This window comes from Somniosus microcephalus, chromosome 13 (genome assembly GCF_052327205.1).
Source record: "Somniosus microcephalus isolate GS21.2 chromosome 13, FLI_Smic_1.0, whole genome shotgun sequence".
Taxonomy (NCBI): domain Eukaryota; kingdom Metazoa; phylum Chordata; class Chondrichthyes; order Squaliformes; family Somniosidae; genus Somniosus; species Somniosus microcephalus.
The window spans coordinates 183,243,591-183,263,187 of NC_140999.1; the positions used below are offsets into that span (position 1 = coordinate 183,243,591).

At 49.2% G+C, this 19,597-nt stretch overlaps 1 protein-coding gene across 4 annotated transcripts in view; it reads right to left on the minus strand.

Annotated features, from left to right (window-relative positions):
- phf20b (PHD finger protein 20, b) overlaps positions 1-19,597 on the minus strand; it is an 88,942-nt gene that overhangs the window by 54,083 nt on the left and 15,262 nt on the right. For all 4 annotated transcript variants that reach the window (XM_086005771.1, XM_086005770.1, XM_086005769.1 and 1 more), the window contains exons 3-7: positions 18,764-18,935; positions 15,038-15,122; positions 10,252-10,340; positions 7,177-7,495; positions 2,409-2,549 (exon numbers count right to left, since the gene is read on the minus strand). In XM_086005771.1, the coding sequence (XP_085861897.1) occupies positions 2,409-2,549; positions 7,177-7,495; positions 10,252-10,340; positions 15,038-15,122; positions 18,764-18,935 (806 nt within the window). The remainder of the gene's footprint in view (positions 1-2,408; positions 2,550-7,176; positions 7,496-10,251; positions 10,341-15,037; positions 15,123-18,763; positions 18,936-19,597) is intronic.

The following is a 19,597-nucleotide window of genomic DNA, read 5'->3' on the forward strand; positions in this document are numbered from 1 at the left end:
CACCTCATGACATCAGAAGACTTGATCGCTATGGAGATGACTTCAACTACCACTGCCCCCACAAGCGGTGGGAGGGAGGGAGAGGGAACGTTGGGGGGGGAGGAAAGACAGAGGGAGAAAAATAATGAGAATACACGGCTGCAGTATGTCAATCCATTGCCACTTAAACTTGCATTTAAATAGCACCTTTAACATACTAGAACATCCCAAGGCGTTTCACAGGAACGTTATCAAACAAAACACGGCACCGAGCCACTTAAGGAGATATTAGGTGACCAAAAGCGGAGACGTAAAGGGTGGAAGGAGGTCGGAGAATTTAGGCAGGAAATTCTAGAGCTCGGGGCCAAGGCAGCTGAAGGAACGGCCGCCAGTGCTGCAGCGATGATAATCGGGGATGCGCAAGAGGCCAGAATTGGAGGAGCGCAGAGACCTCGGAGGGTTGACGGGCCGGAGGAGGGTTACCGAGATAGGGAGGGGGGGTCGAGGTCATGGATGGGATTTGAAAACAAGGATGAGAATTTTTAAATCGAATCGGACTGGGAGCCAATGAAGGTCAGTGAGCACGTCTTTTTTTTATTTTTTTTATAAATGATTGCCCCACTTCCTCTCTATCCGAGAGGAATGCTGGGCAAGTTCCTCCCGGGCCTCCACCAAAGTTAACCTGAAACTATTGGCGAGGAGCGGCAAACGTGTGTGGTGTCGGCGTTGCTTCCTCTTTGTAGGAAAGGGCAGGGTCTGAACTCAATCCGTTCAGTGATGGGTAACGCTGGCTCGCTGACTGAGAATCAAAAACATGAGGTTATCTTCTTCTGTTTGGGGGACGGGAGGGGGGCGCGGAGATACTGTTGGGAACTCCAGCCCCCTTGAACCCCAATATGTATTTTTTAAAATAGCAGCATCTCAATATTATTATTGAGAATTTGCCATCAATAACAAGTGAAATTCTGGAGGAGTGCTGGTTATTCAAATTGTCTCCCACTTATAGACAAAAAAAAATCACGAGAAATTTCCACTTTTTTCCAAACAAAAAGCCAATTTTCTTACCAAAAGTTATGATGATCTGGAACGTACTGCCTGAAAGGGTGGCGGAAGCAGATTCAGTGATAAATTTCAAAAGGAAATTGGATAAATACTTGAAGGGCTATGGGGCAAGGGCAGGGGAATAGAATTAATTGGATCGCTCTTTCAAAGAGCCGGGACAGGCACGATGGGCCTCCTTCTGTGCTGTGTCATTCTCTGAAAATGGAGACTCTCAAGTGGAGTCTGCCCCCCACAGCTAAGCTGCTCCAGTTCCGTCACGGACAGGAAGCAGCGCATAGCGACGACATTGGAACAGCAGAAGCCACAACTCCGATACAGAACGAGAGGTGTTCCAAAGCCACCCAACTCCGGGAAACTGCGCCATCACGGCTGGCAAATCTGCACTCCCGCCAAACAGCATGGTCTCCTGGGGTCTGAAGGCCTGTAGGCGCGCCTGGACCGCAGGAGATGCTGCCGGTGATATCCCCAGAGTGACTGGGGGGGGGAAGCACAGACTTGACTCTAGAGCCTCTGCACCAGTTAAAAAAAAAAATCATTTTGTTTTTTATGAAGTGTAAATAAAAATTCATACACACGATTAAAATTTGCACGCACTTCCTTTCCACTAAACCTCGCTTCCTGTTGACAAAAACGCAACTTTTCCCATTATAAATTCCTATTTCCACATTTATAATGGGAACTGCCTATGTAAACTGGTCACGGTGTAATTACATCTTCTCGCCAGCAGTGGTGCTGCAACACCTGTTTTGTATCTCCCACTTCCCCAGCTTATACTGCAGGGAAATTCCTATCCTCTGGCCAACACTAAATAAATCTCAACTCTGCAAGTTCTGGCCTCTCGCTTCACCTGAAGACCACACTTAACCTTAATTTCCCGCGTCCCAACGCCACAGCATTTATATAGCGTCTTTAACGTAGGAAAACATCCCAAGACGCTTCACGGAAGCAATTATCAAACAAAATTTGACAGAGCCACATAAGGAGATATTAGGGCAGGTGACCAAAAGCTTGGTCAAAGAGGGAGGTTTTAAGGAGCGTCTTAAAAGGAAGAAAGTGAGGCGGAGAGGTTTAGGGAGGGAATTCCAGAGCTTAGGGCCCAGGCAGCTGAAGGCACGGCCACCAATGGTGGAGCGATTAAAATCGGGGCTGCCCAAGAGGCCAGAATTTGAGGAGCGCAGAAATCATACAAATTGGCAAAGTACTTAGTTTTCCTTCACCTTTCAGCCATACCATCCAGCTACAGCAAGAGCTACTGAAATTGTAAAGGATGGGAATTTTATGCAGGTACATCAGAGTTACACTTTCCTCCTTCGGCACTTGGGCCATAGAATTTTGCGTGGCTCAGAATTATTTGACAGAACACTGACCTGGGATCTTGCCGTGCCTCGCCTGCTTCGGCTGGAAGGTGACAGCTGAGACAGACTCTCTCTTTCCCGATCCTGAACCCCCTTGGCGTGACGGAAGCAGTCTGCGATCCTTCTGAGACGCAGCCCCCTTAGAATGATTACCTGCCGAAACATGCGGACGAAACATAACTTGCAAATGTGAAATCTGAACCATCCGAAATCAATCAGAAACAGAACCTTTAAAGTTAATTTTTTTTTTTTTTTTAAACGAAAAGAACTTACATTTCTATAGCGCCCTTCACAACCTCAGGACGCCAGCAAAGCGCTTTACAGCCAATTAGGTATTTTTGAAGTGGAGTCACTGTTGTAATGTAGGAAACGCAGCAGTCAATTTGCGCACAGCAAGCTCCCACAAACAGCAATGTGATAATGACCAGATAATCTGTTTGTGATGCCGATTGAGGGATAAATATTGGCCAGGACACCGGGGAGAACTTCCCTGCTCTTCTTCGAAATAGTGCCATGGGATCTTTTACATCAACCTGAGAGAGCAGACGGGGCCTCGGTTTAACGTCTCATCCGAAAGACGGCACCTCCGACAGTGCACTGCTCCCTCATTATTGGCACTGGGAGTGTCGGCCTAGATTTTGTCCCCGGAGTGGGACTTGAACCCACGACCTTCTGACTCCGTGGCGACAGTGCTACCCACTGAGCCTCGGCTGACAAATGGTGGGAACAATGGTGAAATCTTTCATTGGCGAGGTGGGTTACAGAGCAGCTTGGCGCTGGTTCATATCCCACGATTACCTATTATTAGGAGTCTCTTAGGCAGTCCCTCGGAACCGAGGATGACTTGCTTCCACATTAAAAATGAGTTCTCAGGTGACTGATGAGTCCAATGCGGGACCTAGAGTCTCTGTCACAGGTGGGGCAGACGGTGGTTGAAGGGGCGGGTGGGTGGGGTGCTTGGGTTGACGTGCGCTCCTTGCGCTTGCTCCTGGCGAAGAGACTCGAGGTGTTCGGCACCTTCTCAGATGCTTCTTCTCCACTTTGTGCGGTCTTGGGCCAGGGATTCCCAGGTGTCGGTGGGGATGTTGCACTTTTTCCAAGGAGGCTTTGAGGGTGTCCTTGAAGCGTTTCCTCTGCCCACCTGGGGCTCTCTTGCCGTGCCGGAGCTCCGAGTAGAGCGCTTGTTTTGGGAGTCTCGCATCAGGCATGCGGACAATGTGACCCGTCCATTGGAGCTGATTGGTGGCATAGTGGTTAGCACTGTTGCCTCACAGCGCCAGGGACCCGGGTTCAAATCTGGCCTCGGGTGACTGTCTGTGTGGAGTTTGCACATTCTCCCGTGTTTGCGTGGGTTTCCTCCGGGTGCTCCGGTTTCCTCCCACAGTCCAAAGATGTGCGGGTTAGGTTGATTGGCCATGATAAAAATTGACCCTTAGTGTTAGGGGGGGATTAAATACGTGGGGTTACAGGGTTAGGGCTTGGGTGGGATGGCTGTCGGTGTAGGGACCGGGTGCTAGGGTTTGGATGATCAGCCATGATCTCGTTGAATGGCGGAGCAGGCTCGAAGGGCCGAGTGGCCTACTCCTGCTCCTATCTTCTATGTTTCTATGATCGAGCGTGGTCAAAGCTTCGATGCTGGGGATGTTGGCCTGAGCAAGAACACTGACATTGGTGCGCCTATCCTGCCAATGGATTTGCAGGATCTTGCGGAGGCAGCGTTGGTGGTACCTCTCCAGTGCTTTGAGGTGCCTGCTGTACATGGTCCATGTCTCTGAGGCATACAGCAGGGTGGGTATCACTGCTGCTCTGTAGACCATGAGCTTAGTGCCGGGTTTGAGGTCCTGGTCTTCAAACACTCTCTTCCTCAGGTGACCGAAGGCTGCACTGGCACACTGAAGGCGTGTTAGGAGTGTTACACCAGTGACTACACTTCAAAAAGCACTTCATTGGCTGTAAAGCGCTTTGCGACATCCCGAGCTTGTGAAAGGTGCTATATAAATGCAAATTCTTCGCTTTTAAATCTCAGCTGCATCATCAAGGGAAGGTGCAAAGTGAGGGTCTACATTATTCTTGTGCACTGCGATGGCAAGCGGACTTGGATCTCTTGACCAGGGAATGGGATGTGGCAGGGGAGGTCCAAAGAGTAAGACTTTGGGTGGGGAAGAAAAGCAGATGAAACAAGTATACAGGCAGCCAACAAACAACAATCTGCATGATCCGGAGACGCGAGTTCAAATCCCACCACGGCAGCTGGGGAATTTAAATAGAGTTAATTAAATAAATCTGGAATAAAAAGCTGGTATCAGTAATGGTGACCATGAAACTACAGGACTGTCGTAAAAAAAAAACATCTGGTTCACTCATGTCCTTCAGGGAAGGAAATCTACCATTCTTACCCGGTCTGGCCGATATGTGACTCCAGGCCCACAGCAATGTGGTTGACCTTTAACTGCCCTCTGAAATGGCCTTGGCAGCCACTCAGTTGTATCAAAGGGCATTGCCAGCGACGCCCACATCCCGTGGATGAATTAAAAAAAAACATAACACACAAGTTCTCGGTTTTCAAGGTGGCGGCTCACCACCACCTTCTCAAGGGCAATTAGGGACGGGCAATAAATGCTGGCTTTGCCAGCGATGCCCACATCCCGAGAATGAATTTTTTAAAAACAGCCTGCATTCACATAGCACCTTTAACATTAAAATCTACGTCCCAAGGCACTTCTTGGCGGTGTAAGGAGAAACAGACGCTGAGACAAAGGAGGAGACATTAGGAGGTGTGATTAAAAGCTTGGTCCAAAAGATAGTTTTTTTTTAAAAAGGAGAGATTTAGGGGTGGGGAGGCGGAGTTCAGGGAGGGAATTCCGGAGCGTGGGGTCCAGGCAGTGGAAAGCACAGCTGCAAATGGTGAGACAAAAGCAGGAGGCTGCAAAGAGGCTGATTCCAGATCATAACAACCCGGCGTGTAAAAAAAAGTCTCATCTCCCCCCTTGGATTTTTTGCCACTTATCTTAAATCCGTGTCCTCTGGTTACCGACCCTCCTGCCAGTGGAAACAGTTTCTCCTTATCTACTCTCATCAAAACGCCTCATAATTCTCTACACCTCTATTAAATCTCCCCTTAACCTTCCAGTTAGCTCAGTTTTGACTGAGCTTAAGGTTACAGAAGTTGAAGGGTGAGAGTGTAGACAGAAGAACATTGGAGTACTCAAGTCTGGAGGTCACAAAGGCAGGAATGAGGGTTTCAATGGCAGGTGGGCCAAGCTGAGACAGAGGCAGGCAATGCTACAGAGGTTGAAGTAGGCGGCCATTATGATGGAGAAATTGGAAACGCAAGCTTAGGGTAAAATTGGGTGGCAAAGTTGCAAACAGTCGCTGCTTTAGCCCGAGATAGTGGCCAGGGAGGGCGATGGAGTCAGTGGCAAGGGTGTAAAGTTCACAGCGGGGGCTTCAGTCTTCCCAACGTTTAGCACCAGATGTCAGACAAGCAGCACAGAGGCAATGGATGTGTTGAGAGAGATGGCACGTAAATCATGACAAATCAGGAGTACAAATTCACTTGAGAAAGTTCACAAGATGCCCGACACCAGCGCAATGATCCAAAGTAATTCATTTAACTCCAGAACGTTTTTGACATTGCTCTGTCACACCCAGAATCCAAACTTTGGCTGCCAGGACTCCTGGTTCATCCAATTCAGGGATGAGCTACTGGAAAAGCACATTACCGACTTGGCAGAACCATCTTCATTCTCCCAATGATGTGCATCTTACCCACAGAGGGTAACAGCGCTCAATTTGACAGCTTCTGGGGAACCACATGCTCAAGAACGCGCGTGAAACCTTGACACGATGTTGCAGATAGATGGTGCCACGTGTAGTCTCCCACGTCAGATACAGCGACAGCGCTGGTCCGTTACACCAGCTCATTTTATATCGCGTCTACAGCACAGAAACAGGCCATTCGGCCCACCCGGTCCATGCTGGCGCTCATGCTCCACACGAGCCTCCTCCCAGCCCATCAACATACATAGGGCTGAGCTGAAGCAAACTCATCATTTAACACAAAAGACCCCCTCCAACCCCCACTCTACAGGACCCGAGGGGACAGATGGGGTCGCAGTGTGTGTCATGGTTGCACATCATTTAAAAAAAATAAAGACTCTTCTACTCGGTCGGTTTACTCAGCACGCTCCAGTTGCCATAGCAGCAAACCGAAATAGTACAAGTTTAGGATGGGGACAAAACTCCCACAAAACAGCCGGAACGCCTGTCCGCAGAACGGCTCTTCCGAGGAACTGCTGTGATCAATAAATAACGCTTTGTAAACAGGCAACGATCGCTCAGTGCATCAGCCTAACGGTTTCTCAATTGCAACCCCCGATTAAGAGATGCTCGGGGGAGCAGCAATAGAATGGCTCAAATGACCCCCAATCCGACCACGGGCTTTTCCCCCTGCAAGATGTCGCTAGTGTAGGAGGCACTCAAACATCCATTTAACCAGCAGCTACTTATTCCTACATTACAACGGTGGCTGCACTTCAAAACTGGCTGTAAGGTGCTTTGGGACGTGCCTGAGGTTGTGAAAGGTACTCGATAAATGCAAGTTCGTTCTTTCTTGCATTAGAAGCCCAAGTTCAAACTCTTGATAGCCCAGCACACGTGGCACCCGATGTTCCCTCTAATTTTATTTGGGGGGTGCGCCGCCCTTTTAAACGGGCTGCGCGGCCCGTTTCAAATTTCCGCGCGGCCACACAGCTCAAGGGGAACATGCATTGCACCTCACCTGCAAGTCCCACTGACGGCGGTCTCCCGCGTTTCCTCTTCTCCTCGGGCTTTCCCGGCTCACTGGGAGGAGGCGGGCTCTTCTGCGATGAAGTCTGCGGCGAGCTCTTTGGTTGCGTGGCCGGTTCCTGGGAGGTTTCGTGCGGAGCCTTCTGCTCCAATTCCCGCCCCGCTGGCTTTGCCTCTTCCTCCTTCTTCTCTGCACTCTTGTTCTCCCTGACCCGCTCGTCGCCGAGGGATGAGGAGGCCTTCTCTCGGAACCTCTCCCTTCGCCTGGCACTGCTGGCGCCGTTCTCTTTATTCCTCCCACTTGCTGCATTCTGTTAATAATGAAACAATGCTTAGCATAAGAAGCCCTAAATAGAGATAGTCGACAGCAGAACAGCAGTGGCTTGGGCATTGGAAAACCTCACCACTGGGTAACAATATTCAGATTCACGCCAATGAAGGTCTGACGAAGGGTCATCGACCTGAAACGTTAACTCTGTTTCCCTCTCCACAGATGCTGCCTGACCTGCTGAGCATTTCCAGCATTGTCTGTTTCTATTTCAGATTTCCAGCATCCGCAGTATTTTGTTTCTGCTTTTGAGCTGCTTTGCTATGTTTGACCGAGGTGTTTAAAATGATAGAAACATAGAAGATAGGAGCAGGAGTAGGCCATTCGGCCCCTCGAGCCTGCTCCGCCATTCAATTCGATCATGGCTGATCATCCAAATTCAGTACCCTGTCCCTGCTTTCTCCCCATATCCCTTGATCCCTTTAGCCTTAAGAAATATATCCAACTCCTTCTTGAATATATTTAAAGAATTGGCCTCTACTGCCTTCTGTGGTAGAGAATTCCACAGGTTCACCACTCTCTGGGTGAAGAAATTCCTCCTCATCTCTGTCCTAAATGGCTTACCCCTTATCCTTAGACTGTGACCCCTGGTTCTGGACTCCCCAGGAACATCCTTCCTGCATCTAGTCTGTCCAGTCCTGTCAGAATTTTATAAGTTTCAATGAGATCCCCCCTCATTCTTCTAAACTCCAGCGAGTACAAGCCCAATCATCCCAATCTCTCCTCATACGTCATTCCTGCCATCCCAGGTATCAGCCTGGTGAATCTTCGCTGCACTCCCTCCATGGCAAGAACATCCTTCCTCAGATAAGGCGACCAAAACTGCACACAATACTCCAGATGTGGTCTCACCAAGGCCCTGATGAAGGATTTCAATGGCTCAAGGGTCGATAACCAGAGGGCACAGATTTAAGGTGATTTTAAAAGAACCAGAGGCGAGATGAGGAAAAGCTTTTTTACACAACGAGTGGTTAGGATTTGGAATGCACTGCTCGACAGGGCGGTGGATACAGATTCAAAAGGGAATGGGATAAATACTTGAAGGAGAAAAAATTGCAGGGATATGGGGAAAGAGCGGGGGAGTGGGACTAACTGGATTGCTCTTCGAAAGAGCCGGCGCAGACTCGCTGGGCCGAAGGGCCTCTTTCTGTGAGCTTTCCCCCTCCCTCATGTCCCCTTGCCGTCTCTCCCTGCTGGTGCCCAAGCTGAGGTGAGAAGTCCCAGCATTTGCATTAAATCGCCCAAAGAAAACAAAGCACCTAATTCCTCAACACACGGTCCTCACTGTTAAAACCTATGCTGGTTGACTTTAAAAGACAAAAACAGATTTTCGCATAAAACTCTTTAAAGAATTGATTACCGTGAACTTCATTTGTTTTTTGTACGCCAATAATTTGACGTTTGTTCTCCAAATCACCGCAAAAATTTACAGCCTTCCTGGAATAATCACTTGTTGTTCTGTCACAGTCACGGTATCAAAGTGTCTGCGGGTCACTCCCCCCCCCCCCCCCCCCCCCCCCCCCGAGTAGCGCAGGCAGTCAGTTGGGAACACTGAATGGCCATGGATCTGTAGGAAGAGAAGAACAGGAGGAGGCCACTCAGCCCCTCGAACCTGTTCCGCCATTCAATTAGATCACGGCTGATCGGCACCTCAACTCCAGTTACCGGCCTTTGTTCCATAATCCCTGGGTTCCCTTAAATCAATCGATCTCAGTCTTGAAAATTTCAATTGACCCAGCACCCACAACCTTTAGGGGACAGAGTTTTTCCAGATTTCCACTGCCCTCTGTGTGAAGTGGTGCTTCCTGATTACACCCCTGTACGGCCTAGCTCTAGTTTCAGGGTTATGCCCCTTGTTCTGGACTCCCACCAAAGGAAATAGTTTTTCTCTATACACCCCTATCAAATCCTTTAAACGTCTTACCTCAATTCGACCCCTGCTCTATCGCTCCCTCCTCCTCACCAAAGGACAGAAAAGGTGAAGAAACTTTAGCCACGCGTAGCACAACGCGCTGGAACACGAGCACGGCGGCGGTTACAGTCTCTTCCCCAAACAGATTCCACAAAGGGTCTCGTGACGGGTTTTATTAATAACAGCCAAGTTTACAGAGCGCTTTGCCACATCATCAGAATATCTCAAAGTTTTGTTTTGGTCACCTTACCTAAGGGAGGATATAATTGCCTTGGAGGCGGTGCAACGAAGGTTCACTAGCCCGATTCCTGGGACGAGAGGGCTGTCCTATGAGGAGAGATTGAGTAGAATGGGCCGATACTCTCTGGAGTTTAGAAGAATGAGAGATGATCTCATTGAAACACATAAGATTCTTAATGGGCTTGACAGGGTAGATAGGAGAGGCTGTACCCCCTGGCCAGAGAGCCTAGAACCAGGGGTCATAGTCTCAGGATAAGAGGTCGGCCATTTAAGACTGAGATGAGGAGGAATTTCTTCACTCAGAGGGTTGTGAATCTTTGGAATTCTCTGCCCCAAAGGGCTGTGGATGCCGAGTCGCTGAGTATATTCAAGGCTGAGATTGATAATTGGGCACTAGGGGAATCAAGGGATATGGGGAAACTGGAGTTGAGGTTGAAGATCAGCCATGATCTTATTGAATGGCTCGAGGGGCCTTATGGCCAACTGCTGCGCCTACTTCCTATGTTCTTATGTAAAGTGCCTCGCGCAATGACGTACTTTTGGAGTGCGGTGAATGTTATTACGTAGACGGAAGATTTGAGCCCTACCTTCTCCCTTGAGGTTTTGGGAACAGATTTGACATGGATTTTCTTCACAGTTTGAACGACTCCATCGTAGAACTCCACCGTGTAAGAAGCTAAAACACAGAAAGCACACTGCCGGTCTCAGTATATCCCGTATCCCAATGTCACAAGACTGTGCAGGCCTCAGAATGTTAAAAGGTGACCATCATTAGCAATAACTAAACGGGAAGGCCTTTCCTCTGCAGGCCAGTCTTTCATAGAGTCAGAACAGTGCAGAAGGAGGCCATTCGGCCCATCGAGTTTCATGCCATCCGTCTAAGCCTCAGTCCTTATTTACACAGCCTGAAAATCGGGGCACAGATCCGAGGCAAGACTTATCCAGGACGATAAATGTTACAGTGCAAGCAACTAAAATACTTGCAAACTGGAAGCAGATTGCACACATAAATGCAGAGCATCAGATGAGAGAGGAGGAACCACAATGCATGAAGAGCAAAGGTATCCTCTGGAGATGAGAACCTCAGCTGTTCTGTTAGCTGCACAGTGTGTCCTTCTCCTGCGATATCATGTCTTTCGGATGAACCAATAAACCTTTGTTACCCTTTCGCCTGCATGGTTCCAACAGGCGCCCGGTAAGAGGAGTTGGGTCTATCCTGTCCCTATGGGTCAGCGGTAAACCCTCGGTCTCTGAGCAACACACACACCTGGAAGGTCCCAGGTTCGATCACCGACTGCTGCCGAGTCAACTGATCGCAGCCGGGCAAAACAGGAGTAAAAAACGCTAGAACCGGCCACAGTCTCCCTGGGATAGGGAAGGCAGCAGGCAAAAACAAATAGTGTTCCCTGCTAGCTACGCAATAACCCCTACTGGAAGCCTGCTCACTCCCTCGCTCACTTTTTCCCCACCCCTCTCTCTCTCTACACAGGATTACATAGGATATACGGCACAGAAACAGGCCATTCGGCCCAACCAGTCCATGCCGGCATTTATGCTCCACTCGAGCCTCCTCCCATCTTTCCTCATCTAAATCTATCAGCATAACCCTCTATTCCCTTCTCCCTCATATACTTGTCTAGCCTCCCCTTAAATGCATCTATACTATTCGCTTCAACCACTCCCTGTGGTAGCGAGTTCCACATTCTCACCACTCTCTGGGTAAAGAAGTTTCTTCTGAATTCCCTATTGGATTTCTTGGTGACTATCTTATATTGATGGTCTCTAGTTATGCTCTTCCCCACAAGTGGAAACATTCTCTCTCTATCCACTCTATCAAAACCTTTCATAATTTTAAAGACCTCTATTAGGTCACCCCTCAGCCTTCCTTTTTCAAAGAGAAAAGAGACCCAGCCTGTTCATCCTTTCCTGATATGTATACCCTCGTATTTCTGGTATCATCCTTGTAAATCTTCTCTGCACCCGCTCCAGTGCCTCTATATCCTTTTTATAATGCGGTGACCAGAACTGTGCGCAGTACTCTTAAGTTTAGTCTAACCAAGGTTTGATACAGGTTTAGTATAACTCCACTACTTTTCAATTCTATCCCTCTAGAAATAAACCCTGGAGTTTGCTTTTTTTATGGCCTTGCTAACCTGTGTCGCAACTTTTAGTGATTTGTGTATTTGTACTCCGAGATCCCTTTGTTCCTCTCCCCCACCCAGACTCGCGCCCTCCAAGTGATAAGTGGCCTCCCTATTCTTCCTACCAAAATGTAATACCTCACATTTATCTGTGTTGAACTTCATTTGCCAATTATATGCCCATTCTGCAAGTTTATTAATGTCCTCCTGTAATTTGTTGCAGTCCTCCTCAGTATTGACTAACCCCCTCAATTTGGTGTCATCCGCAAATTTAGAAATTGTGTTTTTGATTCCAAAGTCTAAATCGTTAATATAAATTGTGAACAGCAGTGGTCCCAGCACTGATCCTTGTGGAACACCACTACCCAACTTCTGCCACGGTGAATAGCTACCCTTTACTCCCACTCTCTGCTTTCTGCCCTGAAGCCAGCTAGCTATCCATTCTGCTACTTGGCCCCTGACTCCGCATTCTCTGACCTTGTTCATCAGTCTATTATGCGGTACCTTATCGAAGGCCTTTTGAAAATCCAGATAAATTACATCTACTGCAGTACCACTGTCTACTCTCTCTGTTACCTCTTCAAAAAATTCAATGAGGTTGGTCAAGCAAGACTTTCCCTTTTGAAATCCATGCTGACTATTCATCATTATATTTTTGATTTCTAGATATTCTTCTATTTTCTCCTTTGGTAGGGATTCCATTATTTTTCCTACCACCGATGTTAAGCTGACTGGCCAATAGTTCCCTGGACATGTTCTATCCCCCTTCTTAAATATCGGTATTACGCTAGCTATCCGCCAGTCCTCTGGCACTACACCTTTTTCTAATGAATTATTAAATATGTGTAGTAATGCCTCTGCTATCTCTTCCCTAGATTCTTTTAAAATGCGGGGATGCAATCCATCCGGACCAGGGGTTTTATCCTCGAGTTTGATTAGTTTATTTAATATATCCCCTTTTTTAAAAATTTTAAATGCATTTATCTCATTACTAATCTCATCATCCAATGTCATGTCCACCTGTTCTACCTCCCTGGTAAATACTGAAGCAAAATAATTATTTAATATTTCTGTCATCTCTCTATCGTTACCTGTGGTATTATCCTGTCTATCCCTTAATGGCCCTATTCCCATCCCAACCTTCCTTTTTTTTTTTTAATTGATGTGCCTATAAAATATTTTACTATTTTGTTTTATGTTCCTTTATAATTTAATTTCATAATTCCTCTTTGCCTTCCTAATTATTTTTTGACTTCTCTCCTAATCTTTTCATATTCTCTCTTCTCATGCACTCCCCTGCTATCTGTTATATACTTAACTAGCTGAAGTGCCCGGCGGTGCCGAGGCTTTTTCGAGGGCATGTTGTTGTTGGAAGAGAGAGAGAGAGAGAGCGACTGGGGGGGGGGGGAGAAGAGCGAGAGAGAGCGCGACTGGGGGGGGGGGGGGGGAAGAGAGAGCGCGACTGGGGGGGGGAAGAGAGAGAGCGACTGGGGGAGGGAAGAGAGAGAGCGACTGGGGGGGGGGGGAGAGAGAGCGCGACTGGGGGGGGGGAGAGAGAGAGAGCGGGTGGGGGGAAAGAGAGAGAGCGGGTGGGGGGGGAAGAGAGAGAGAGCGGGTGGGGGGAAGAGAGCGGGGGGGGAAGGGAGGGCGGGGGGAAGGGAGGGAGGGGGGGAAAGGGAGGGGGGAGGAGCGGGGGGGAAGGGGGCGGGGGAAGGGGGGCGGGAGCGGGGGGGGAAGGGGGCGGGGGAAGGGGGGGCAGGGCCGGGGGGGGCGGGGGGGAAGGGGCGCGGCGGGGGGGTGGGAAGGGGGGGCGGGGGGGGGAAAAGGGGGGGCGGAAGGGGGGGGGGGGCGCCCAGGCCAAGAGCCCCCGCCCCCCCCCCGGCCGAGAGCCCCGCTCTCCGAGCCCCGCCCCTCCCCCCGGCCGAGAGCCCCGCTCTCCGAGCCCCGCCCCCCCCCCGGCCGAGCCCGATTGCGGCTCTGAGAGACGGCCGGCGGCCGAGCCCCGCCCCCCCCCCGGCCGAGCCCGATTGCGGCTCTGAGAGACGGCCGGCGGCCGAGCCCCGCTCCCCCCCGCCGAGCCCGATTGCGGCTCTGAGAGACGGCCGGCGGCTGAGCCCCGCCCCCCCCCCCCCCCCCCCGCCGAGCGCGGAACAGAGACGCCGTGTCTCACCTGCTCCTGCTGCGCGCGCACCCTGACCCTCGTGGCTGGCGCCGTTGCCCTGGGTAACGTGACACGGCGGGGGGGGGGGGGGGGGGGGGGTGGAGTGAGGAGCTTAGCAGAAGCGCAATCACCTAGCTCGGGCCTGGCTGAGCAAGAAAGGCGCAGGCTTTGAGGCCTAAGAAAAAAACGGGGAAAGGTAGGAAAAAGAATGTTCAGGTTAGGTTTACAAATGAGTGATTTTTTTTAAAACAATTTAATAAATTCAATTTTATTTTGGTGGAAATGTATATTTGAAAAGAAAGACGCAGAAAGCAGGAAAAAGAATGGAAGCAAGATGGTGGCGACTCACCTCGGTTCAGAACGATAAGGCCCAGCCACACACGCACCGATTGGCCCGGCGGCACACGCCAGCAACCCGGCGTACGATTGGTCGAGCTCGAGGTCACTCTGTCGCTAATGAGCGGATAATGAGATGCTAATGAGCGGAATGTTGAAGGTTTTTGGGATACCGCGGGCGCGATTTTAGCCCGGCCGAAACGTAAATACGCTTAAAACCGTCTCGGAAGCGTAAGCTTTCTTTGGAGGTAACGCGCGCGTAGGTACGCCCTGTAACTTTCGAGCGCATAGCCCGACAGATGCACACGCGATGACAGACAGAATGACAGACAGAATGACAGACAGAATGACAGACAGAATGACAGACAGAATGACAGACAGAATGACAGACAGAATGACAGACAGAATGACAGACAGAATGACAGACAGAATGACAGACAGAATGACAGACAGAATGACAGACCGATTTATATATATATAGATAGTAGATGTATGCCTCTTTCCTTACCCTCAACTGTTTATCCCCTCCCCCTCTCCTTCTCTTTATCCCCTCCCCCTCTCTCACTTTATCCCCTTTCCCTCTCTTTTTATCCCTCCCCTCTCTCTCTCTATCCCCCCACCCTTCTTTCACCTTTTCCCCTCTCGACAGTTAGCTTGCAAAAAACCTTCCAAAAATCTCTTGCGCCCGGATTTCGCAGGCTGCAGACCCACGGTTGTGCCACCGCACTCACTCACCATCCTTATTGACCGAAATAACTTTGGCCGGGTAGAACCGACAGTCAGACCAGCAGGCCAGCACCTGTTCGCTGGGCCGGAACTCCTAAAAATCAAAACACAGCAAGAAATAAGACAAGATTATCCGAGCTTAAATACAAGAAAAAGCAACTGCAATGAATAGCTTGTATAGTAAAATCAATGTTAAAAAACAAAATCAGCGTACAGGTTGCACTTTCAGGCAGATTGTCATGACTACAGACCTGCACTAACACGCACCCGACTGGCTCACATTATATTTCTATCTGGCTCATTTTTTTTTTTTAAAAGAAATTCTGCCAGGGCATTGCTCACACTCAAGAACTGTGTTTGCTGGCTGCATATTGTGACACCACAAGTCCCGGCCAGAATGGAGATGACTGGGTAATTCCCCCGTCAATCACGCCTGGAGACTGCATTGCTGCAAGTAACTGGGGTTGATTTTACGCACATCATTTGTATAATGTAACTATTCTCCACTCACTGCATTTTGTTGGAGAAATAATCCTGCTTTTATTGGGAGACGTTGCTGTAGTTCATAAAGGCTCTTTTTAAATAGACACTGTAGACTGTTTGCTGTAGTGCGCTGTTTAAATAGGCACTGCTTGCTGAGTAAATAGACTTCGTTTGCTGTAAAATAGGCTGTGAGTCTTGCCCTGAGTCCTGCCCCGCCTCCAACTCATTGAATGATACAGAGCAACTCATTGGCTGACACAGTGGTGTCAATAGACGCTCTAAAAGGCTGAGAGAAGTTACAGCGCCATCTCTGGAGCAAGCAGGAACAACCAGAGTTCTTGTGGTATTGTTTTCACAGGTAACACCGCCATCTTGTGGAGGAGCCAAGAACGGCAGGAATGACCACTACAATATTGCCTATCAATTTCGATGGGATTATATGACACTCGACGGCATAACCAACACAAGACTTTTATATATGGGGCCTTACCCTCCAATGGCAGGCCAGCAGGGAAATCGGTCACCTCCGTACAGCGTGAAATAGTGTTTGAGTCACGGACAACAGTTAACTATTAAGAAAGGACTTGTGACAGATGTCAAAATGGGTTACATGCTGCTAGTTGCAGAATTCTCAGATAAAAAGAAGGCAAGTATTCCTCCAGTTGCTGTGCACATCAACAACTTTCATCTATAGAGCACCAGAAAGGAATAGTAGGTTATGCTGATAGGGCTGAGATGAAGAGGGGTGCGAGGAGGCTTGTGTGGAGCAGAAACACCGGCACGGACCAGCTGGGCCTGTTTCTGTGCTATAAGTTCTATGTAAATCAAGGTAGAAAAACTCCCCAAAGCATTTCAGAGACCTAATTTTAAAAAAAAGTGATGCTGTGCCAACGAGGAGATATTAGGCATGGTGACCAATGCTCCCAGTAGGTTGCACTATGTCCTGCGCAGCCTGTTTCTTTCTGGATAGGCGCACCAACGTCAGTGTTCTCACTCAGGCCAACATCCCCAGCATCGAAGCTTTGATCACGCTCGATCAGCTCCGATGGACGGGTCACATTGTCCGCATGCCCGATACGAGACTCCCAAAACAAGCGCTCTACTCGGAGCTCCGGCACGGCAAGAGAGCCCCAGGTGGGCAGAGGAAACGCTTCAAGGATACCCTCAAAGCCTCCTTGAAAAAGTGCAACATCCCCACCGACACCTGGGAATCCCTGGCCCAAGACTGCACGAAGTGGAAGAGAAGCATCGGAACACCTCGAGTCTCTTCGCCGGGAGCAAGCGGAAGCCAAGCGCAGGCAGCGCAAGGAGCACATGTCAACCCAAGCACCCCACCCACCCGCCCCTTCAACCACCGTCTGCCCCACCTGTGAGAGAGACTGTAGATCCTGCACTGGACTCAGTCACCTGCGAACTCATTTTTAATGTGGAAGCAAGTCATCCTCAGTTCCGAGGGACTGCCTAAGAAGAAAGAAGTTGTTTCTTTCAATGCACGGCTCCTTTAAGTTTCTGCGCGTGTGCAGTATCTCCAACGCAAAGGCTCGCGAGCGGCCTGCGCGGGACCTTGCAGATCATTGTGCGGCCTCGCACGCTCGCAGCTTAGAGGGAACATTGGTGATGACCAATAGCTTGTTCAAAGACGTGGGTTCTAATGACGGTCTTAAAAAGGCAGGAGTAGGGAGGTGGACAGGTGGGAGGGAATTCCAGAGTGTTGGGCCTGGGTGGTTGGAGGTGCAGTCATCAATGGTGGGGCGAAGGTTGGGGGGGGGGGGGGGGGGGAGGAGGGGGGGTGGGGTGGTGTGGGCGATGTACAAGAGGCCAGAGTCATAGGAACAGAGAGTTCGGAGGTGGGGGGTGGGAGTGTGTTGTTGTCGGGCTGACAGTGGATACAGAGATAAGAAGGGGGGGAGGCAGTGAAGGGATTTAAACGTGAAGGTGAGAAACTTAACCTCGAGGCGTTGGGGATTTGGAAGCCACATCAATTACATTTCTTTCATATTTCTACCAACAAGAAAATGAAATTAAATGTTTCATCCTTTACTGGGAATATCAAAGAGAGGAAATCCTCATCAAAGCTTTTACAACACAGAGACAAAGGAAGTCTTGCCCCCAAAACATCAACTTATTTTGTCCATCCCTGCTTTCACATTCCAATTTTAATTATTCTGTATAACCTGTCTTGTTAAAGCTCTTAAAAATAATCCCACTGAGAAGCTTTAAAGGGTTGATTTAAGAGAGGATTATACCGGAAATAAACTTTAATTTTAAAGGTTGGGGAAAACATTGCAATTAAATATAAAAAAAGGAAAAACAAATTATTCTATCCCCTGCTGTCTCTATACAAACACGAATCAGACAGCGTCTAACTCCAGGGCAGGAATGAGCTGAATTTTTTTTCCTGCTACGCAGCGAGTTGTTCTGATCTGGAATGCACTGCCTGAAAGGGCGGTGGATGGAGGCAGATTTAATGATAACATTCTAAAGGGAATTGGATAAATACTTAAAAAGGAAAAATTTGCAGAGCTATGGGGAAGAGAGCAGGGGGGAGTGGGACTAATTGGAGAGCTCTTTCAAAGAGCCGTCACAGGCACGATGGGCCGAATGGCCTCCTTCTGTGATGTATCATTCTGTGTTCGGTTGCTGCTCTGTGCTGGAACTGTATCCAAGTAAGCAAGCAAGACTTACATTTATATAGCGCCTTTCACGACCACCGGACGTCTCAAAGCGCTTTACAGCCAATGAAGTGCTTTTGAAGTGGAGTCACTGTTATAATGTGAGAAACGCGGCAGCCAATTTGCGCTCAGCAAGCTCCCACACACAGCAATGTGATAATGACCAGATCATCTGTTTTTGTTATGTTGATTGAGGGATAAATATTGGCCAGGGCACCGGGGATAACTCCCCTGTTCTTCTTCAAAATAGTGCCATGGGATCTTTTACATCCACCTGAGAGAGCAGACGGGGCCTCGGTTTAACGTCTCATCCAAAAGGCGGCACCTCCGACAGTGCAGCGTTCCCTCAGCACTGCACTGGAGTGTCAGCCTGGATTTTTGTGCTCAAGTCCCTGGAGTGGGACTTGAACCCACAACCTTCTGACTCCGAGGCAAGTGTGCTACCCACTGAGCCATGACTGACACTAGAGCAAAAGGGAGGCGACCGTCTGCCTTAAAGAACTTCCTCCACATTTGGCTAAAATCATGACTTGCACAATAATTGCTTTTTTAAAATGAGTGTCCGAAGTAATAAACTCACCACAGTTGGTTCGTCCAGCTTCGCTCCTTCTTTCCGCAGCAGCGGTCGCTCCAAGGGCCGCAGATACATGCTGTCCCAGCTGAACCATTCGTCGTATCGATGATTCCAGCGCTTGAAGTGGATCAGCACCTTTCCCTCTTCATAATCGATCTTCTCTATGTGTGCTGTGTACCTGTGGGAAACACAAGGAGACGGCTATATCTGGAGTCCGAGATCAGTGCCAGCCCGCTCCCACGATGCTCTACAACTTGCCTCCTTGCTTCAACATAGAAACATAGAAGATAGGAGCAGGAGTAGGCCATTCGGCCCCTCGAGCCTGCTCCGCCATTCAATGCGATCATGGCTGATCATCCAAATTCAGTACCCTGTCCCTGCTTTCTCCCCATATCCCTTGATCCCTTTAGCCTTAAGAAATATATCCAACTCCTTCTTGAATATATTTAATGAATTGGCCTCTACGGCCTTCTGTGGTAGAGAATTCCACAGGTTCACCACTCTCTGGGTGAAGAAATTCCTCATTTCTGTCCTAAATGGCCTACCCCTTATCCTTAGACTGTGACCCCTGGTTCTGGACTCCCCGACCATCGGGAACATCCTTCCTGCATCTCGTCTGTCCAGTCCTGTCAGAATTTTATAAGTTTCAATGAGATCCCCTCTCATTCTTCTAAACTCCAGCGAGTACAAGCCCAATCAACCCAATCTCTCCTCATACGTCATTCCTGCCATCCCAGGTATCAGCCTGGTGAATCTTCGCTGAACTCCTTCCATGGCAAGAACATCCTTCCTCAGATAAGGCGACCAAAACTGCACACAATACTCGAGATGTGTCGGAAA